This window comes from Aspergillus welwitschiae (genome assembly GCF_003344945.1).
Source record: "Aspergillus welwitschiae strain CBS 139.54b unplaced genomic scaffold BDQ94scaffold_45, whole genome shotgun sequence".
NCBI lineage: Eukaryota > Fungi > Ascomycota > Eurotiomycetes > Eurotiales > Aspergillaceae > Aspergillus > Aspergillus welwitschiae.
In genome coordinates this window covers 143,092-160,513 of record NW_020798739.1, presented here as the reverse complement: position 1 = coordinate 160,513, position 17,422 = coordinate 143,092, and the positions used below count along the sequence as shown (strand labels likewise).

At 52.4% G+C, this 17,422-nt stretch overlaps 8 protein-coding genes across 8 annotated transcripts; 3 read left to right on the top strand and 5 right to left on the bottom strand.

Annotated features, from left to right (window-relative positions):
• Window positions 1–859: 859 nt before the first annotated feature.
• BDQ94DRAFT_97692 (putative protein kinase C substrate) lies at window positions 860–2,976 on the bottom strand. The gene is made up of 3 exons (XM_026776964.1): window positions 2,764–2,976; window positions 1,678–2,625; window positions 860–1,618 (listed from the first exon to the last, which is right to left on the bottom strand). Exons 1-3 carry the CDS (start codon window positions 2,870–2,872, stop codon window positions 969–971), a joined length of 1,707 nt encoding a protein of 568 aa, XP_026621482.1. The 5' UTR covers window positions 2,873–2,976; the 3' UTR covers window positions 860–968.
• Window positions 2,977–3,120: 144 nt separating this feature from the next.
• On the top strand, window positions 3,121–4,430 carry BDQ94DRAFT_152014 (uncharacterized protein). The gene is made up of 3 exons (XM_026767867.1): window positions 3,121–3,181; window positions 3,254–3,731; window positions 3,789–4,430. Exons 1-3 carry the CDS (start codon window positions 3,162–3,164, stop codon window positions 4,254–4,256), a joined length of 966 nt encoding a protein of 321 aa, XP_026621481.1. The 5' UTR covers window positions 3,121–3,161; the 3' UTR covers window positions 4,257–4,430.
• Window positions 4,431–5,941, bottom strand: BDQ94DRAFT_152013 (mitochondrial 54S ribosomal mL50 protein). The gene is made up of 3 exons (XM_026767866.1): window positions 5,457–5,941; window positions 4,930–5,380; window positions 4,431–4,852 (listed from the first exon to the last, which is right to left on the bottom strand). The coding sequence occupies exons 1-3, from the start codon at window positions 5,897–5,899 to the stop codon at window positions 4,577–4,579; spliced, it is 1,170 nt and encodes a 389-aa protein (XP_026621480.1). The 5' UTR covers window positions 5,900–5,941; the 3' UTR covers window positions 4,431–4,576.
• A 407-nt stretch (window positions 5,942–6,348) lies between these two features.
• BDQ94DRAFT_152012 (thiolase family protein) lies at window positions 6,349–7,908 on the bottom strand. Its single transcript, XM_026767865.1, has one exon. The coding sequence runs from the start codon at window positions 7,738–7,740 to the stop codon at window positions 6,499–6,501; it is 1,242 nt and encodes a 413-aa protein (XP_026621479.1). The 5' UTR covers window positions 7,741–7,908; the 3' UTR covers window positions 6,349–6,498.
• A 474-nt stretch (window positions 7,909–8,382) lies between these two features.
• On the bottom strand, window positions 8,383–9,965 carry BDQ94DRAFT_97665 (uncharacterized protein). Its single transcript, XM_026776963.1, has 2 exons — window positions 9,589–9,965; window positions 8,383–9,522 (listed from the first exon to the last, which is right to left on the bottom strand). The coding sequence occupies exons 1-2, from the start codon at window positions 9,664–9,666 to the stop codon at window positions 8,692–8,694; spliced, it is 909 nt and encodes a 302-aa protein (XP_026621478.1). The 5' UTR covers window positions 9,667–9,965; the 3' UTR covers window positions 8,383–8,691.
• Window positions 9,966–10,181: 216 nt separating this feature from the next.
• On the top strand, window positions 10,182–11,566 carry BDQ94DRAFT_162811 (uncharacterized protein; the record flags this gene model as incomplete). The annotated part of the gene is made up of 3 exons (XM_026769619.1): window positions 10,182–10,195; window positions 10,698–10,897; window positions 10,950–11,566. The coding sequence occupies 3 exons, from the start codon at window positions 10,182–10,184 to the stop codon at window positions 11,564–11,566; spliced, it is 831 nt and encodes a 276-aa protein (XP_026621477.1).
• Window positions 11,567–13,612: 2,046 nt separating this feature from the next.
• BDQ94DRAFT_152007 (3-deoxy-7-phosphoheptulonate synthase) lies at window positions 13,613–15,879 on the top strand. Its single transcript, XM_026767864.1, has 3 exons — window positions 13,613–14,052; window positions 14,116–14,171; window positions 14,330–15,879. The coding sequence occupies exons 1-3, from the start codon at window positions 14,010–14,012 to the stop codon at window positions 15,344–15,346; spliced, it is 1,116 nt and encodes a 371-aa protein (XP_026621476.1). The 5' UTR covers window positions 13,613–14,009; the 3' UTR covers window positions 15,347–15,879.
• BDQ94DRAFT_152006 (cytochrome c oxidase assembly protein COX14) lies at window positions 15,816–17,420 on the bottom strand. The gene is made up of 2 exons (XM_026767863.1): window positions 16,817–17,420; window positions 15,816–16,710 (listed from the first exon to the last, which is right to left on the bottom strand). The coding sequence occupies exons 1-2, from the start codon at window positions 17,139–17,141 to the stop codon at window positions 16,217–16,219; spliced, it is 819 nt and encodes a 272-aa protein (XP_026621475.1). The 5' UTR covers window positions 17,142–17,420; the 3' UTR covers window positions 15,816–16,216.
• Window positions 17,421–17,422: the final 2 nt, after the last annotated feature.

The following is a 17,422-nucleotide window of genomic DNA, read 5'->3' as shown; positions in this document are numbered from 1 at the left end:
CCCTCTATCCACAGAAATACTAAATTCTCCCATTACTGTACATGCCCTGCTGCTTCCAGGACGATCATGGTATGATTCTGCCTCGTATCTAAGCTTCCCTGCTAACTTCCTCCAAAGCGAAGCCTTGCTCCATTTACCTCTTTCAGCTTTGGGGGAAGGAATCTCCTCTCCTCTCCCCCACCAGGTGTTTCAAAACCCTCGATGGTGGCAGGCACCGGAAGGAGTGGAACCCTGAACCCAACACTGCCTGAGAAGCCAAACTTAGTAGATGGTATCTCCAGCCGCGAAAGCCGCGCTAATCAGAGAACTGGGTGTACTTGTGTAAGCCAGAATAACACAAGGGGAGAAGAAGGTTCGTTCGCAGTCATCACCAACTAATCAGCAGCCCCGCGGGCGGGGTATACTTGGATACAGTGGACCAGGGTCACTCTCAGAGAGGAATGCCATAGAAAGAACACCCAAACTACCAACCAACCAACCTCCTATTATTATTCCATCTGCTTATCATTGCCTGGTTGGTATGGGATTTGTAGATTTGTTAATAGCCGAGGCGAGCCAACCAGGTGAGTTGCTTGCAGCATCGTCTGATCGGTTTCGAGGGTGGTGGGGTTGCTACACCAAGTATTTAACTGCGTCTACTGTAGGGTTGGGATTGCAGGATGGAAGATCCCACCTGGTCAGACGGACCTTTCTGAACCTGTCTGCTGCGTCAAAAGGACAGCACTCACTGCTCGGCTACATTAATGAGTAGGAGCCCGGATTTTTGATAAACTACAGAAGATACTCCGATGCCATCCGCTAATCAGCAGTCCTGCTAGTTGGCAGCTGCCTAGTCAATGCTAAGGCCATTAGGTCAGTAGCTTCATGTTTACTGTCAGAACAACAGATGCTGTGTATGCAATTCGAATAAGCAAAACCTATAAACTTGTAGCGCTCTAATATAACCCTAAATATGGTCCCATCACTGCTCACAGCTCATCCTTGCGGTTCGGGGCAGTTGCGCCCTCATCGCCTCCGGGACACACGGCCGGCGACGTGACATGCATCGAGTACACGCACTTCTCGTCTTCGGCCACCTTCAGGATCGCATCCTCTTCGCCGCATGTCAGGATGACCGTCGTCGAGCGGGCCGGTCCATTCCAGCAGCCTTGTCCGTTGGCGTACTGAAGAGTGACCCTGTCTTCGGGGACAATCTCTCCCGCCTCGTTGAGCACATCAACACTGACCGACCCAATGCCGGTGTACTTGCCCATGCGTGTGGATCCGCCGCCCTTCTTTGGAATCTGTTTTGTCTGGTCCAGGAAGCAGTGCTCATACGTGTACTCACCCGAGTCCTTGGAGATGCAAACGCCCTTGAGGGCACGGAAGATGGATCCGACACCATAGTCCGTCTCAAGATCGGACTTGTGATCCTTCAGCTGCTTCTGCTTGTCTCCAAGCTCCTTCTCTGCTGACTTCACGGCTTCTCGGGCTTCTGACACAACCTTGGATTCGGACGTAGAAGTCTCGGCCGCCTTGGGTAGAATTCCGTTATCTTCCAAGAGACCTCTGACGAAGAGCACCTTGCCTTCGATAAACTCGACCAAAGAAGGCGGAAGGTAGGCTGCCAGCTGGTAGACTAAATCTGATGTTAGCGCGGGAACATCGATAACCCTCATTCTGAAATAATTTACATACCAAGACCAGCCTCACACCCATCCTCTTCATTCTCCCACTGTTCCCAGTTGATGCCCGTCTTCTCATCATCGGGCTTAGCAATTTCATCCAAATCACGGTCCTGAGCGTTGTTCACGGCGCCCTCAAGGGTGCCCTTGGCGGCGTAGTCTTCCCAGCTGCGCACAGCGCGCTTAACACCCTCATCGTTGAAGTTAGGGTTGTATTCCACCTTGAACTTAGACAGGATCTCTTCGAGCTCCTTCACACGGGCACGGGTATCATCACGCTCCTTGCGGACGTCCATCAGGGCGTTTCGAAGCTCCTCAACCCGGCTCTTAGCCAACCCAGCAAGCACATTAACCTTGCCCGCCGTCTTGCCCTTCACGACCTTGCTCGCCTCCTGCTTCTCCACCTCCTCCAGCTCCGCCTGAAGATCATTGACCTTCAGCTCCTGGGCCTGAATTTCAACTTCCAGACGCTTGATATTGTCCTCGACCTCCTTCTGCTGTCTACCAGCCTCCACAAGCAGATCCTTCTTCTTCTTCAAAGCCGCAGTCATGGACTTCTGTCTCTTCTCCTCCTTCTTCCGCCATTCCTTGCCGATCTCCTTGCACTTGTCTTCACACTTGGTGCCGCCAGGGCGGGCCCACTCGTCACTGCCGTCGCAGCAGAGCTCATAGTCACAGATGCCGTCATTGACCCGCTGGAAGGGGACGTAGCCGGGCTTGTGGCCCTTGTTCTTGCAGTAGAAACCCGGCAGGGCGGATGCCAGCTCGAGATCGTCGCTGCCGGGGCGCTCACCCGGTGTTAGGGCGGAGTTGCGAGACAGGAAGGCACAGGCAGATGTGCCAGGCTCATCACTGCCATCCGGACAGTCACAGTAATCATCGTTCACGGCGGAGAAGGGGATCTGGATGGCTGGGTGGGAGATGCACGTGAAGGTGGTGGTATCCTTATAGAACTTGGCGACTGCCAAACATTAGACGAAACCAGTTAGCATGACCAATGCCGACAAAAAAAACAAGATTATGGCGAGGATGCAAGTTGGGATAGAATGGTTGCGTGTAGCACCGCCTCAGCCTAAGTAGTTATATAAGTGGCACTTACATTCGGGACCTACACCCCGGGGACGAGAGGAGGCATCACCCGCCGCAGCCACGACGGTCGAGCAAGCAGCTATGCTCACCAAGAAGAGCGATCCCTGAGGAAGTATCATGGTGGCAGTGGCAGCATTGAGCTCCCTGACCAATGCTGTGTAGGGGCACTAGAGAACAAACTAACAAGAGCAAGACAAAAAAGCAATCAATTCATCAATCAATCCACCATCAGGAATGCGGAGAGAGCTTCTGGCCAGCTGGTGATAATCGCCCGCCCATTCTGGGGCTCGCTGACTCAGCTCCTTATCGGCCTGCCGCTGTTTCTGTAAATGAGTGGCGAGCGTGCAATAAGTCGAACTTCTCTTCTACTACTCTCAGTTACCATTTCCTTGTTCTTCCAGCGACAACATGGGTAATGATGGTGGCAGGTATGCTCAACAAGCCTCTTACAATCTCCCCCACTCTATCAAAAAGCACAAACTAACCACCCGCATCACCAGTATCCCAACCCGTCGCGAGCTCGTCCGCGAAGCGGCCCGCAACCCCAGCACAGCGCAAGTAAAAGAGGCGCAGCGCGAACAACAAGAACACTCGTGGACGACATGTCCGATATCGCACAACCAGTTGATGCGACCCATTGTCTCCGACAGCGTCGGGAATCTCTACAACAAAGACGCCATTCTCAGATTCCTTCTTCCCGGCGACGAAGCCGACGGCATCAGCTCCAAGGCCGATTGCGAAGAGATCCTCTGTGGACGGGTCAAGGGACTCCGGGACGTCGTGGAGCTGAAGTTTGAAGTCGACACAGAGCGCGAAGCCCATCCCGCGAATGGAAAGCAGGACAAGCGTGAGGGGTGGATCTGTCCCGTCACGGCGAAGCAGTTGGGTCCCAATGTAAAGTCGGTTTATCTGGTGCCGTGCGGTCATGTTTTCTCGGAGGAGGCAATCCGCCAACTTAAGGGAGATAAGTGTTTGCAGGTATGTTATCTCAGCCCATACGTTTTTGGTCTTCATGTTGGTGCTAATGAGATCTAGTGCGACGAGCCATACACCCCCGACAACGTGATTCCCATCCTTCCCACAAAAGAAGCCGACAAGCAGCAGCTCATTGAGCGTGGACATAAGCTTGCAGAACAAGGTCTCACGCACTCTTTGAAAAAGGCCCCCGGCTCCAAGAAGCGCAAGAAGAACGCCGCGAATGGTGATGCGGCGGATGCGGGCAAGGAACCAAAGCCCATGGAGATTTCTACGAGTGCGACTGCCAGTCGGAGCAACACATCTACACCCATACCGGGTGGCTCGAGTGGTATCAAGAATGCTGCTACTGCATTGCTGACGGCGCGGGTGCTGGAGGAGGAAAACGAGAAGAAAAAGCGGCGGAAGATGCTGGGGACTAGTGACAATATCAGCAGTCTCTTCACAAAGGAGACTAAGGATGGCCATGCCAAGAATACGGATTTCATGACGAGAGGATATAGTCTTCCTGCGGCGGCTAGGAAGTAGTTGTTGAGTTTCATGGTGTTTGCCTTGTACAGTTTCTATACCGATATCTGGGTGCAGTTTCATCGGGCGTCTGGGGGTTCAGGTGCCGGCTACGGAACCGGTTTCTCATTTTATCATTTTATATTATACTTGATATACAATCAAATGCTATTCCCCGATGGTAGCAATACCAAATGAACAAAAAAAAAAGACGTCAATTCCTATTGTACAGCAATAATTTCGTACTAAATATAACATGCTACAAGAACTAGAGATAGATAATCTTTGAGCCAGCCAGCCAATCAAACAAACCTGCAAGATATGTATGCCATGCAATCGGTCTATGCAAGAAGTCCTCTAGAACGAAGCTCGGCCTCAATGATCTTCCTCCGGCCCATTTCGTCATCGCGGTGCAAGCGGGTCTGTCTCTTCGAGAAGACCTTAATGTTGGGCAGGGACTGGAGTCGGTCGTTGTTCTCGAGGATTTCAGCCAGCTTCTTGGGCTTGGGGTTCAATTGGCCCTGGACGTAGTCGACGGCCTGTTTGACGGTGGAGATCTGGTGGACGATGTTGTCGGGGAAGAAGTGGCCGCTCAGCTGGGAGAATCTCTTGAGGAACTGTTGGACAAAGAAAGGTCAGCGACTACCTGCACAGCAAATCAATCCAGGTGGAATGAATACGGGGGAAAACTAACAGCAAACTTCGTCTCGGGGTCCTCCAAAGACAAAGTCAAGAATCCCTTATCACGAGCTTCCTGGTATCCGAAGAAAGGAACCTTAGGAACCTCCTCTTCCTCACCCTCCCAAGCGGCCTCCTCGAACTCCTCAACCTCGGCAGTCTCCTCAGCAGCCTGCTGTTGCTCCACAGCCTCCGGCTGACTACCACCGATCTGCTCGAAGATGTAAACGAGGGCCTCCTTAGCCTGCTTACTGTGGTACTGGAGCGCGCTGCCCCAGCTGCCAGCCTCACCAGGCACGATCTTAGTCTTCCAGATCATCTTGAAAACGGCCTTGTCATGTTCGGCGACATTGCAGACGCTCGTCAACGGCTTGTTCAGCGCATGCATCAGACAGATCTCAACAGCGGCCTGATGCGCAGCAAGAGACAGGGGACCCTGTTTGCGGAGTTTCTTCTTGAGACCGAATCTATCCATCGAGACAAACTAATTAGCCAAAACAACTCCAAATCTCCATTGCCATGACCATAAGGAGAACAACTTACGCCGCAACCCGATCAACCTCAGCCCGAGGAGCATTCTTCCATCCTCCCAAATGACCCACACGCTCCAACCCCTCCCATGTCGTCGCAGGCTCATAATCAACCCCCGGCTCCAGCTGATCGACAGCATCAGCTTCAGCCTCAGGTGCTGCCTCCTCCGCAGTCACCACCTCCGTCTCGCCCTCCGGCTGAGCCTTGGCCTTCCCGAACCTCTTCTCAAGCAGACTCTCTCCATACGGATCCTTCAGACCAGGCGGGTTATCCGTACCCCAAAGCTTGCGTCTCACTCGCTCACTCAGCGAGTCCGGTGTGTTCGAAGCATGGCGAAGGAATTGCCGGGCGACAATTGGCCGCGGCCGCGCCTCGTTTCTGCATACTGAGCAGACGTACAGGGTCCGCGAGGCGCCCTGAACATCAAGGCTCAGCAATCGCATGGACGGTCGCATGGTGCTGTGCAATTGGGGTGGGTTGCGGGTTTTGCTGGCGGTGCCCGGACGGAGGTGATGGGGGATCGAAAAGTTTCGCGGTGGTGAGGTTCCGGCCGGGGAGGTCACGTGAGGAAAGCGTGCATGGATGGGGGCTTGGCGGTCGGGACTTATTAGTATATTTCACGGTATAGGGATGGATATCTCAATCTATGTAGTTCAGAGTGCTGTTGAGGAGGGAAAATGGACTCCCAGATCTACATTGTTCCTGGATCTGCACCCTATAAACGTCCCTGTCATCCCTTCGCAAGTTTAACATCACTATGTCAATTTGAATCGTTGAATCAATAACCTTTCCCGACATTGTTGGATCTGTTGAGCTCCTTATCGCTTAAGATTTCATCAATACTAGTAATAGTATGTTTTGTGGGATTAAATTTTACTTGTTGAAATTGGTTCGGAAGATATAGGTCTTCATACAGGGTATAAATAGTATTGTGCGTGTATGTATTTACATGCGTCTCTACGCTGATATCATGATAACTAAAGTCGCTATAACCTGTACAAGAAGGAAACGCCCCGAATTTTCTTTCTGCCTTTATTTTTGTTTTGCTTATCCTTTACTCCCGGACGAACATGCCAGCCATGCCCATACCAGTGCCAATGCACATGCTCACAACACCGACTTCCTGGCCGGTACGCTCCAACTCAGGCAGCAGAGTGGCAAGCTGTCTGGCACCGGTGGCACCAAGAGGGTGACCGATAGCGATGGCACCACCCTTAGGGTTCACCTTGGCCTCGTCAATACCCAACTTGCGGATAGAGTACAAGGCCTGGGAGGCGAATGCCTCGTTGATTTCCCAGACGTTAACATCTGAGACGGTCATGTCAAGCTGCTGAAGGAGCTTGGGGATAGCAACGGCAGGGCCGACACCCATCTCGTCGGGAGCACAGCCCGCAACGGCAGTGCCAACCCAGCGGCCCTGGATCTGAGAGGTCAGGCCGAGCTCGGTAGCAGTAGAGCGGCGCATGAGCAGAGCGGCAGCCGCACCGTCGCTGACCTGGGAGCTGTTTCCAGCGGTACTAGCACCGGTGGGAGAGAAAGCGGGCTTCAGGCTAGCCATCTTCTCAACCGAGATGTTGGGGCGGACACCGTCGTCCTTGGTCACGGTAATCTCCTTGGGAGGAGCATCGGGGTTCTCGGGGTCATAGGAGAGGGTCTTGACGGGGATGATTTCCTTGTCGAACAGACCGGCGTTCTGGGCGGCAGTAGCCTTCTTGTGGGACTCGGCAGCGAACGCGTCCTGGTCGGCACGGGAGATGCCGTAGCGCGAAGCAACGTTCTCGGAGGTGATACCCATGGGCATAATGCAGTCACGGGCGTCCTGGGAGTGAGACTCCTTCAGCTCGGGCCAGAGAACCGTGGGGATGGCGCGGGAGCCATAGTTTCTGGTCATGGACTCCATTCCACCACCGATACCGACGTTAATCGCTCCGGAGCGGATTCCGTTTCCGATAGTGGAGATAGCAGCCAGACCGGAGGAGCACTGTCTGTTGATCGTGTGGAAAGGCACGCTGTGGGGGAAGCCGGCGTGGATCTGAGCCATACGGCCAGCCTTCGCACCACCGAGTTCCTGGAGAACGGAACCGATGGCGACATCGTCAATGAGAGCAGGGTCGAGGTTCGGGTTCGCCTCCAAAGTAGCCCGGAGGACGTGAGCGAGCAGCTCTTCGGGATAGGCGTCCTTGAAGCCGCCCTTCTTCGCACGGGTGACCGGGGTACGAAGGGAAGAGAGAATGACATTGTCCGAGGGAGATTTCTGGAGGACCTGGCGCAGGCCCCGGGGGAATGGAGAGGCCATTATGACGGATATTCAACTGCTAAATCAAGCAAGAGACGGGGAGAATTGGAAGGAGAGAATCTCGACTTTCGCTTCGCCCCGGTTGAAAACCGGGGCCCGGCAACATACTTATATCGAAATATAACCACCCGAAGGGATTCCGGGGCTCGGGATGGCTCGCGTGCGGACTGAGCCAGTTGCACGCTGGCTTCGAACTACCGGCAATGAAGATCGGCTAAGCGCACTGCCGCTGGGGTCTCTGGGCGAAGGCAAATTAGGGAAAATGTGGAGTCGTCGGCAGTCCCGGTCTGGGGGTTCCCCGTCTTGTGCTTGAGATGCTGATTATGGATGTGTGCCCGGATAACAGCCTTACAATATCAATCTTCAGAGGTAAATATATCCTGTCGACTCTCGAATACTGTCCCATGTCCACTATAAACAAAGCTCTTTCTCCATCTCTGTCGGATCGACGTCCGACGAAGACATCCGGTGCCGGTCACCTGCTTTTCCGCCATCGGATGCGGACGCTTATGTCAGCTCGATCGGAACAGCAAGTCGGAAACACTATTAACGAACTAGCCACTAGTTGACAGGCCCTGAAGTGCCCGGACTCTTTCGCTTATAAAGAACTTAGGAATCGTTATTTGGAGAGGTGTTCGCCGTCAAATAATTCCCAAGGCTTTGGGAAAAGACAACAATGTGCATGATCGAATGATAAGCTTTGATTCTTCCGATACATTCGAACCAGTGCTCTTTCCCAACTGGTCCCATCTACAAAGCAAGTCATGCCAATGCCAGTAAAGCCCCACAATTCCGAAAACCGTTGGTATCATAGTATAAACAACCCAGCCGCCTTTCCCTGTGCATACCCTTCCATAGCGCCTGGTATCATGAACTCATCAAGTGATAAAAGTCAAGCAGAACAAAGAAAGCAAACAGAAACATAAATAGAACAGAAAGGGGATAAGTGTATCAGTGACGGATGATGTGACTGTAATGACCTGGAACCCTGCGCCGACATTTGTCGCAATCCGCTCGGTAGCCCATGGAAAGCGCCACTTTCTTCTTCTTCGAGGAAGAGGAGAGATGATGCTCTCGTGTCGGGTTGCCTATCGAACCCGGCGGTTGTGACAAATCTGGCGTAGTTTCTGAATACCACGGTGGTGGAGACGCTGGTTGGGACATGTATGTCATATCAGCGTCGCTCACAGAGTCCTTGCTGCTGATCGCCATGGCGTCGCCATTGTCACTGACCGGACTGGGGAGGCGTTGACCGCACCACCAGACCCTGTCATGGCTCGCGTACGGACCTCTAGGGACACCCTGTGACGTATTTGATGTAGAGCTTTGCACAGTTTCTCTTACGACGGAACTCCGTGCGGCAGGAGTGTTCCCTTCCGTAGAATGTGTAGTCGACTCTTCACTTATAACCAGCGACTGGTCAACAAGACTATGTGGGATCGGCGACGGCTGGAGACTGTAATTGCTATATCCATCGACAGACCCCGGGTTGGAATGATCAAGATTATTGGTCGAATATGGTGCGTCCTTTTCATTATCAATATCCATGCTTGCGCTCATTATAGGAATACACCCTTGCTCTAATGGTGCTGGCTGATCCCGAGTTTGTGTCGAACCGTGATGGGCAAATTTGTCAGCGCCATTATCCTCCTTGTCATCGTCTGAGGATTCCACCGGGGTCAGAGTTGAGAAACCGAATCCAGATGCAAGCCGGTTGCTCTGTGGGAGGGGAGAAAACTGGAGGATACTTGGGGACGCGCGGAGAGGGAGAGACCTGTGTTTCTGTAGACTATCATTAGCTGCAGGACGGGAATAGCAAGGGTCCTTCAATCTCAACTTCACACGGACCTTTGTCTCTCGGAACACACTTCCATCGAAGTCCTCTTGCTCCTGGTCTCTCTGGCGCTTGGTGGAAAATGCATACATGACGCTTTGGGCGCCAGGCCGGACAAAGAGAGCGGTGGAGACCAAGATGCGGAGTTGAGGTTGAACAGAGTATTGCGGTGGGTGTGATTCGATCCAGGGTCAACGTCACATTGATTCTGATGAATATACTCCGTAGGAATGTGGAAAGCAACACGCGTATGAGATAGGGGCTCCAATGAGGAAGCAAGTAATATACTAAAGGAAGCTAGTAAGTAATAAGACGACAGGCCATGGCTAGGCAGCACGCTGAATGACTGGTCCAAAGCATGCAGGGAGTCAAACTAGTTGGAGAATCAAAGAAATCCGAGCTGGAACGTGGATGGATCATCACAGCAAAGACCGGGACTTATCGCTCAAAGTCCAGCCGGGGTTTAGCGCCGTACGGCTGGTACCGTATCTTGTTACGGGTTCACTCCGATTACTACTGATTAATACCGCCGCGGATGTATCAGGTACCTTGGGAGTACATTCTTTCTGGTGCAACGGAAACAACCTTTCCTTTCTTTGGTGATGCGATGACAAGCACTATGTAGTGGAGTGCTAAGTATGCATTGAATGACATACTCAGATAAGTACTTCTTTATGACGGAGGGTATGTATGCCAGTTCAATTGCTTTTTCAGATTTATTCCCGTGGAATCATAAGCTATTAATGTAAGATGATTCTAAACTCAGTAGGCTTAGTAGTCCGTATAGAAGCGAGCCCTTCCCTGCAACTGATGCCGTCTCCGACCAAAAATACACGCCAGCTTACTCTCAGACAAACAATGACGGTCTACTCTGCGAGCAGAAGTATATCCACCGAAGACATCTGGCACAGCCTGATACTGTCTTCCCATCCACCGGAGAGCCATCGAACTAACACTACATACTACTCTGTTCAAAGCAGCAGCCATGTGCATGACGTCACGGAGATCTAGGCTTCAACCTTCAACATATTCATCCGTGGGGATTCAACCTCTCTTGTATTAATAGCTCAGTTCCCACTGGATGCGATCCAAATCGTGCTATTCAAATGTCACCTGCAAACAGTGGGTTCGCCCTCGTGACCCCGGCTTCGAAAGGACTGGGATTCGCCTTTGCGCGACAGCTGCTGTCCAACACGGACCTCCCCGTCCTTGCGACTGCGCGGAGAGATACCGCACAACTCCGTAAAAGCTTACTGAAGCAACTCAATGATGAAACTGGAAAGGCGGAGGAGAGGCTCAGAGTCTTTGAAGTTGACGTGACTGGTACTGAGTAGCATCATCCCCTCATGCCTTCTGGTCCTGAACAATGTTTTAGATGAGGCGACCATACACGCCATGGCCGCACAGATACGAGAAGAGATTCCACAGGCTTCCCTGCGTATTGCAATCACCGTACCTGGAGTTCTGCACGTGGAGAAGTCTCCGACACAGATCGATGCGGCCAACGCTCTGCACAGTTTCCAAGTCAATGCTCTTGGTCCTATGCTTCTGATGAAGCACTTGGCACCATTTTTGCCAACAAAGACATCGGCAACCTTTGCGGATGATTCTCCATCTGCACATGTACAACGCCCGTGGAAGCTTCCATCGCATGCTATCTACGCGATGATGGCCGCGCGAGTTGGGTCCATATCGGACAATGCAACAGGGGGCTGGTATTCATACCGTGCTAGCAAAGCCTCCGTCTTTCAGCTGACCAAAACTTTCGATCTGTATTTGCGGTCACGGAGCAGAGACCGAGCCTTTGCGGTGGCGCTGCATCCCGGGACAGTCCAGACTGATTTCACGAAAGATTACTGGGATGGCAGACACATGCTGCAGCCAGAAGAATCCGCAGTGAAGCTATTACAGCACCTATGTGGTATGCAGACCGGTGACTCCGATGGGCGGGGCCGCTGTTGGGATTGGAAAGGCGAGGAGGTTCTACCTTGAAGGATGTGGATGGTAAAATAGGAAATGCATGCTTTGAGTTTTGTATCGGACCGATTTCCTTGACGCTGGTGATTCCAATTGTTTCTCTTTCCAAGTTCGTAAGTGGAGTTCTGGTGAGAAAGGGTTATGGGAGAATGGTTTGAGACGAGCATAACAATGCTTGAGAGTGGTAAGTGCTGAAACCATACCAGATACAGGTTTTAATACGAGCCTCTTAGCTGATATTCCGCCGCAGCAATTCTGGACACAGTGGGCCACGGAAAGCACCTTAATTATCTTAGTGTGTATTTTGGTTTTTTAAGGCAGCGACAGCAAGCTGCATGCAGGAAAGCCAGTAAGGGGAATTCTGTGGGGATTGAAGGGGCTGGGGGTCGGCCGTGCTGGGGAAGCGTTCTTCCCCCGACTCGGTGAGCGGGCGGCAAAGCGATTACACGCGAGCCGGTCTAAAACGCTATTCCGGCTCAGGATGCCTCAACTCCCCCCAACACGATTTTTACGACTGGCTACCAACACTTCTTGGTCATTCTAAGTTCTTAACATCGAGCTGAAGCGTTCCTGAAGACCCACAGGATTTTTCTGACTCGCTATTTTCCTCTGCAAGCTCGACCATAGGTCCAGTCAGAGTCCACTGAGATCGGAGCCCTTCCCCTCAAACCGTGGTAGTGGTTCTCCAGTGGAGGGATCAAGAATGCAAATTGATTAGATCGAGTAGATCTACGGTCTAACGGTCGATTCCCCAGGTCCACACGGGAACTGCCGCCCAGGGCCACTCTGTTTTACGTCTAGCTCAACATGGGGTACGTACAGGGGCTTGTTACCATACAAGGTGGGCGAGTCACTGGCCTTCCAATTTCCCCTTCGTGGGGATACTCGCTCCAAGTATGCCCCATGGGGCCAGCAAACCTAACACTATAATCAGCTAGGAGCAGGGGCAGTTCTCGCAGAGATGGTGCTTCTTGAAGGCTACATGAGCGATATGCAGTATGTCCCGCCATCCTAGTACCGTGTGACTGGGTGTAACCAATCAAAGCAGATAATATGCGAGGCTTAGTCGAAGACAGAATAAGCCGCATGCATGGCTACGCGCATTGCTTACTCGTTGCTTGGCTGACAGTGATCGAACTGCCCAGCAGAGTCGACGAGGTCCTCACCCTATACGAAGCGGGCTCAATCGATAAGCGGTGTTACTATGGAGTACATATGACCCTGCATGCATAGCCGCCAATCTCACTTACCCCCTAAGGCGACTTAATTCTCCGCACGGAGTACGCGATAAGATGACTTGAGAAATACGAAGCTTATCGCACAGGCGTCGTACTCATGGGCCGTCATCGTTTATCGGATGATCTCATGCATTAGGATGAATAAACTTATCCATATTATGTGATCAAGATGCAGTCGAACATCTAGAACTCCGAATGCGAAGCTACGCTAGACTGGCCGACTTTAGTCGCTCTCTCTTTCAATGCAACAGCTCGAGCCTTGATTGTCTACGCCCTTGAGTCACAGGCTGATTGACGTAAGATATCTGGGACAGGGCCTTGGAACAATGGCATCCAGTGGTTAAGAGACCACGTTGAAGACGGGAAAATCGGAGTAATCCGAATCATGATGTGCTCTGGCATTAAGTCATGGAGTGACCGATCTGGAAACGGTGGGCTATCGTTTTCGATAAGACGCCGGGGGGTAGAGTTGACACAACCTAAAGCGGGAACTTTATTTGTACCATGAATGGCCTTTGAAGTCGAGATTGTGTGAAAAGATGGGATAAGCTGAGTGTGATTGAATCATGCAGTATCACACACCATGAGGCTTTGATGCATTGATCACATCAGACTCGAAGAAGGCAGTGTTCTGGGCCATGGTGGGAAGGGGAAGACACCCGTGGGTGTATGAAGAATGGGCGGTGGTGGTGGGGTGGGGGGAAGGATGATTAACCTCTTGAAGAGCGGGTCAAATGAAGCAGCATCTAGACTACGAGCTGATGGAAGGTAAGATAGAGAGTCGAAGGAGAGTTGGATAGAGTCGAATCAAGAGAGAAAGAGAGGGAGGATGGATGGTGACATGGTAAATACGGTACTGATACCGCCACCGGCAGGTTGCAGCCAACCAACCTTAAGTTTTGCAAGTGTGTGAATCATCGGCTGGTCCGCGCTCCCGCGGCCCACACTTTCTGTCTCTTCATGCCATTTCCATCTTCTCTCATTTGCTCCATTTCCCCTTCGCTTTTTTTCCTTTTCTCGCTTGTGCCTTGCTCGCTCGCTCTCTGACCCCCGATTTCGCTTCGGCCGTCTCCTCCCTCTTTGACTCATCTCCATTGCACACTTCCTGACCCTTCTAGACCTCTTATAAAGGCTGCATTGTTGTCCTCTTCCACCACTCTTCCTCTTTCTTCCTTTCCCCTCATACATCTCCCTCCCACACATCCAATTGCCCCTCCACCATGCCTTTGATCAGCACCACAGAAGTCAACGAGGACACTCGAGGTCAGTATATAACCCCCAATTCGAATGCCCAATGAGCCTATACTGATCTGTTCTTCCAATTAGTCCTGGGATATGATCCCCTCCTTCCCCCTCAGTACCTCCAGAATGAGATCCCTGGTGTGAGTCATACCGTCCCCCATTCTTTTTTTTCTCTGTCATTTTTCCCAAGCTTTTCCCTTTCATGTGCTGGTTGGCGGCTTAAGCCGATCATTTTCTGAGTTACTTTCATCGTCCATGCCTCGTTCAGACCATTGGTGCTAACAGAATGCGTAAATAGAAAAAGGAATCCCTCGAGGCCGTCCGTTCTGGCCGCAATCAGGCCATGAAGATCATCGAGAAGCGCGATGACCGTCTGCTGGTTGTTGTCGGTCCCTGCTCGATCCACGACCCTGCCACGGCCCTCGAATATGCCCAGCGTCTGAAGGAGCTCTCCGAGAAGCTTTCCGACGACCTCTGTGTCATTATGCGTGCCTACCTCGAGAAGCCCCGCACCACAGTGGGGTGGAAGGGTCTGATCAACGACCCCGACATTGATGAGTCCTACAACATCAACAAAGGTCTCCGTGTGTCACGTCAGCTCTACGCTGATCTTACCAGCATGGGCATGCCCATTGCCAGTGAGATGCTGGATACCATCTCCCCTCAGTACTTGGCCGATCTGATCTCTCTCGGTGCCATTGGTGCCCGTACCACCGAGTCGCAATTGCACCGTGAGCTCGCCTCCGGTCTCAGTTTCCCCATTGGCTTCAAGAACGGTACCGACGGCAACCTCACCGTTGCCATTGATGCCATTGGTGCCGCTGCTCACCCCCACCGCTTCCTGGGTGTCACCAAGCAAGGTCTGGCTGCCATTACCAAGACCGCTGGTAATGAGCACGGTTTCGTCATCCTCCGTGGAGGTAACAAGGGCACCAACTACGACCGTGAGAGCATCAAGGCCGCCCGCGAGGCCCTGGCGGGCAAGAAGCAGCCCGAGGTCGTCATGGTCGACTGCTCGCACGGCAACTCCAACAAGAACCACCGCAACCAGCCTCTGGTCGCCAAGGAGGTCTCTGACCAGCTCCGCGAGGGCCAGGATGCCATCATCGGTGTCATGATCGAGTCCAACATCAATGAGGGTAACCAGAAGGTTCCCCCCGAGGGTCCTTCCGGCCTGCGCAAGGGTGTCAGCATCACTGACGCCTGCATTGACTGGGAGACCACCGTCCAGGTCCTGGAAGACCTCGCTGATGGTGTTCGTGCCAGACGCGCCGCCAAAGCCGCTCAAGCCAAGGCCAGCAATGGCACTCACTGAGCGATTGAGGATGGATGATCTGCGTTTACGAACCCCCCCAGCGAGTGTGATTCCCTTTTCCTTTTGTTCCGAATAATCCGATCTAGATACCATAGCCAGGGTGCTTTATTTTACCTCATTTTGGTTTCATTATCTGACTTTGCGGGCACGAGTTCCTGAGTTATGGGTGTGTTGGACAGACAGCCTCTGCCTGTGCGGGCAGCATTTTCGGTCTTTGTTCCAGTAAAAGTCTTGACTGCTTTTTCTTTCTTTTTTCTCTACATTTTTTGTAATTCTTTTGGCCTGTATCTGTTCACCTAGGTTCTGTCTACGGTAGACAGTGATGAATCAATAATAGAACGATGAGTACGACAATATCTGATTGCCTGTACAGATCCATCCATCTTTGCTTGATTGACCCTCTGGATTTATGTGGCCTCAAGCCATCGACAGCACTATCCTAATCCAGAGACGGCGAGAGAGATACTAGAGAGAGAGAGAGAGAGAGAGAGAGAGAGAGAGAGAGAGAGAGAGAGAGAGAGAGAGAGAGAATAGTAGATATGTATATGTACACAAGAGTAAAGACAAGAACTCTCACCCAGTAATACACAGGTCGAGGGAAACGAACAACAGCAAGATAAGAATACAGCTAGAAAGAAATGAAGATAGACAAAAAAAAAGAATACAACCCGCATAGACGCCGCAACCCCAGAATGTGGAAAAACAGGGGGAAGGATAAAAGAAGATGCCATGCAAACCAGAAAAGCAGCATAAGTAAATGTGATAGGCGTCATCTCCGAGAAATTCCTTGTTTTCCATCCTCGCACACCACCCACCTCCCTCCTCTCTCTGTCATACATCCGTTCCATATACCAGATATTTCTTCATTCCTTACCGTCCAGTAAACCAGCTCTTCCAGCTTCGCGTCGACTGCTTCGCAGCATCTTCCGCATTCTCAGCCAACGCATCCAGCGGGCCCTTAGGAGCAGCAGCGGCAGGAGCAGACTTAGCCGCGTCCTCCGCAGCCTTAGCGTTCAGCGCCTCCAGCACTGCGGACTTGCTGCCGCCCTCCAAGACACTATCGGGGATAGAGCTGCTGCTATCAGTAGCAGCCTTCTCATCCTGCTTCAAACCACCAAAGAAGAAGTTCTTGACCTGATTCCAGGGCCGCTGCGCCTTAGCCTCTTCCTTCTTCTGCTGGAAGATCTCCCCGATCTTCTCATTCTTGAGCAGCTCCAATTGCTCCGTGTTAGCCGTACCGGCAGCATACGCCGTCTTCGCATCCTGCAGTCTCTGCATCTCCTTCTCCACCCACAGAGCCCGCTGCCGACGGTTGTATAGCGTTAAGGAGATGACGGAGTAGACTGTTAGAGCTCCGCAGACACCTGTTTTCATTCCCGAAACGCGTTAGTCAAAGGTTTATATCCTCGCGGCGGCCACACGTATGTGTAGTCAATTTCCGTCGTCACTTCCTTGCAATGATGAACATACCAGATGCAGCAATCAGCGTGTACACCATCGTCTTATGCGCCTTGTTCGCAAACCGACGTCCTACCTCAATCATCTGATCCACCCGCGATGTTGACTGAGCTAACCGGGCAGCGCGGGCCTGGGCCCTCAACCGCTCAACCTTTTCCTTGGGGGACTCCGGTCTGCCATTGGCGTTTAACTGCGGCTGTTGCTGTTGCTGGGAGGTGGGCTTGGCCATCGAGCTAGGGAGCTTGTAGGGGGCCGCCGCGCTGGCCGAGCCGGGCTTGGAGTGTGCGTAGGGCCCGGTGGCCGTGAACCGGGTCGCGTCTGCAGCGGAGCGGGACATTTTGAATTAAGTCGGGGGAGCGTGGGTTATGGATGAGGATGCTCGAGGGTGGTAGTAGTGGTAGTAATATGGTATGATGTGACCGGGATGGGATCAGTCGGAACGGTACATTCGGCGGTGGGCGGGGGAGAGGCGAAGGATTGCGCGCGCAGGGAATTAAGTCGGCTTAGTTAGATAGGACGACGAAGGGTCAGATCCAAAAGAGAGATTGGGGCGTCGAGCCGGGAGGGGAGAGCAGCTGAAGCCAACGGGGTCAGGCGGAGATGGAGGAGAATTGGAAT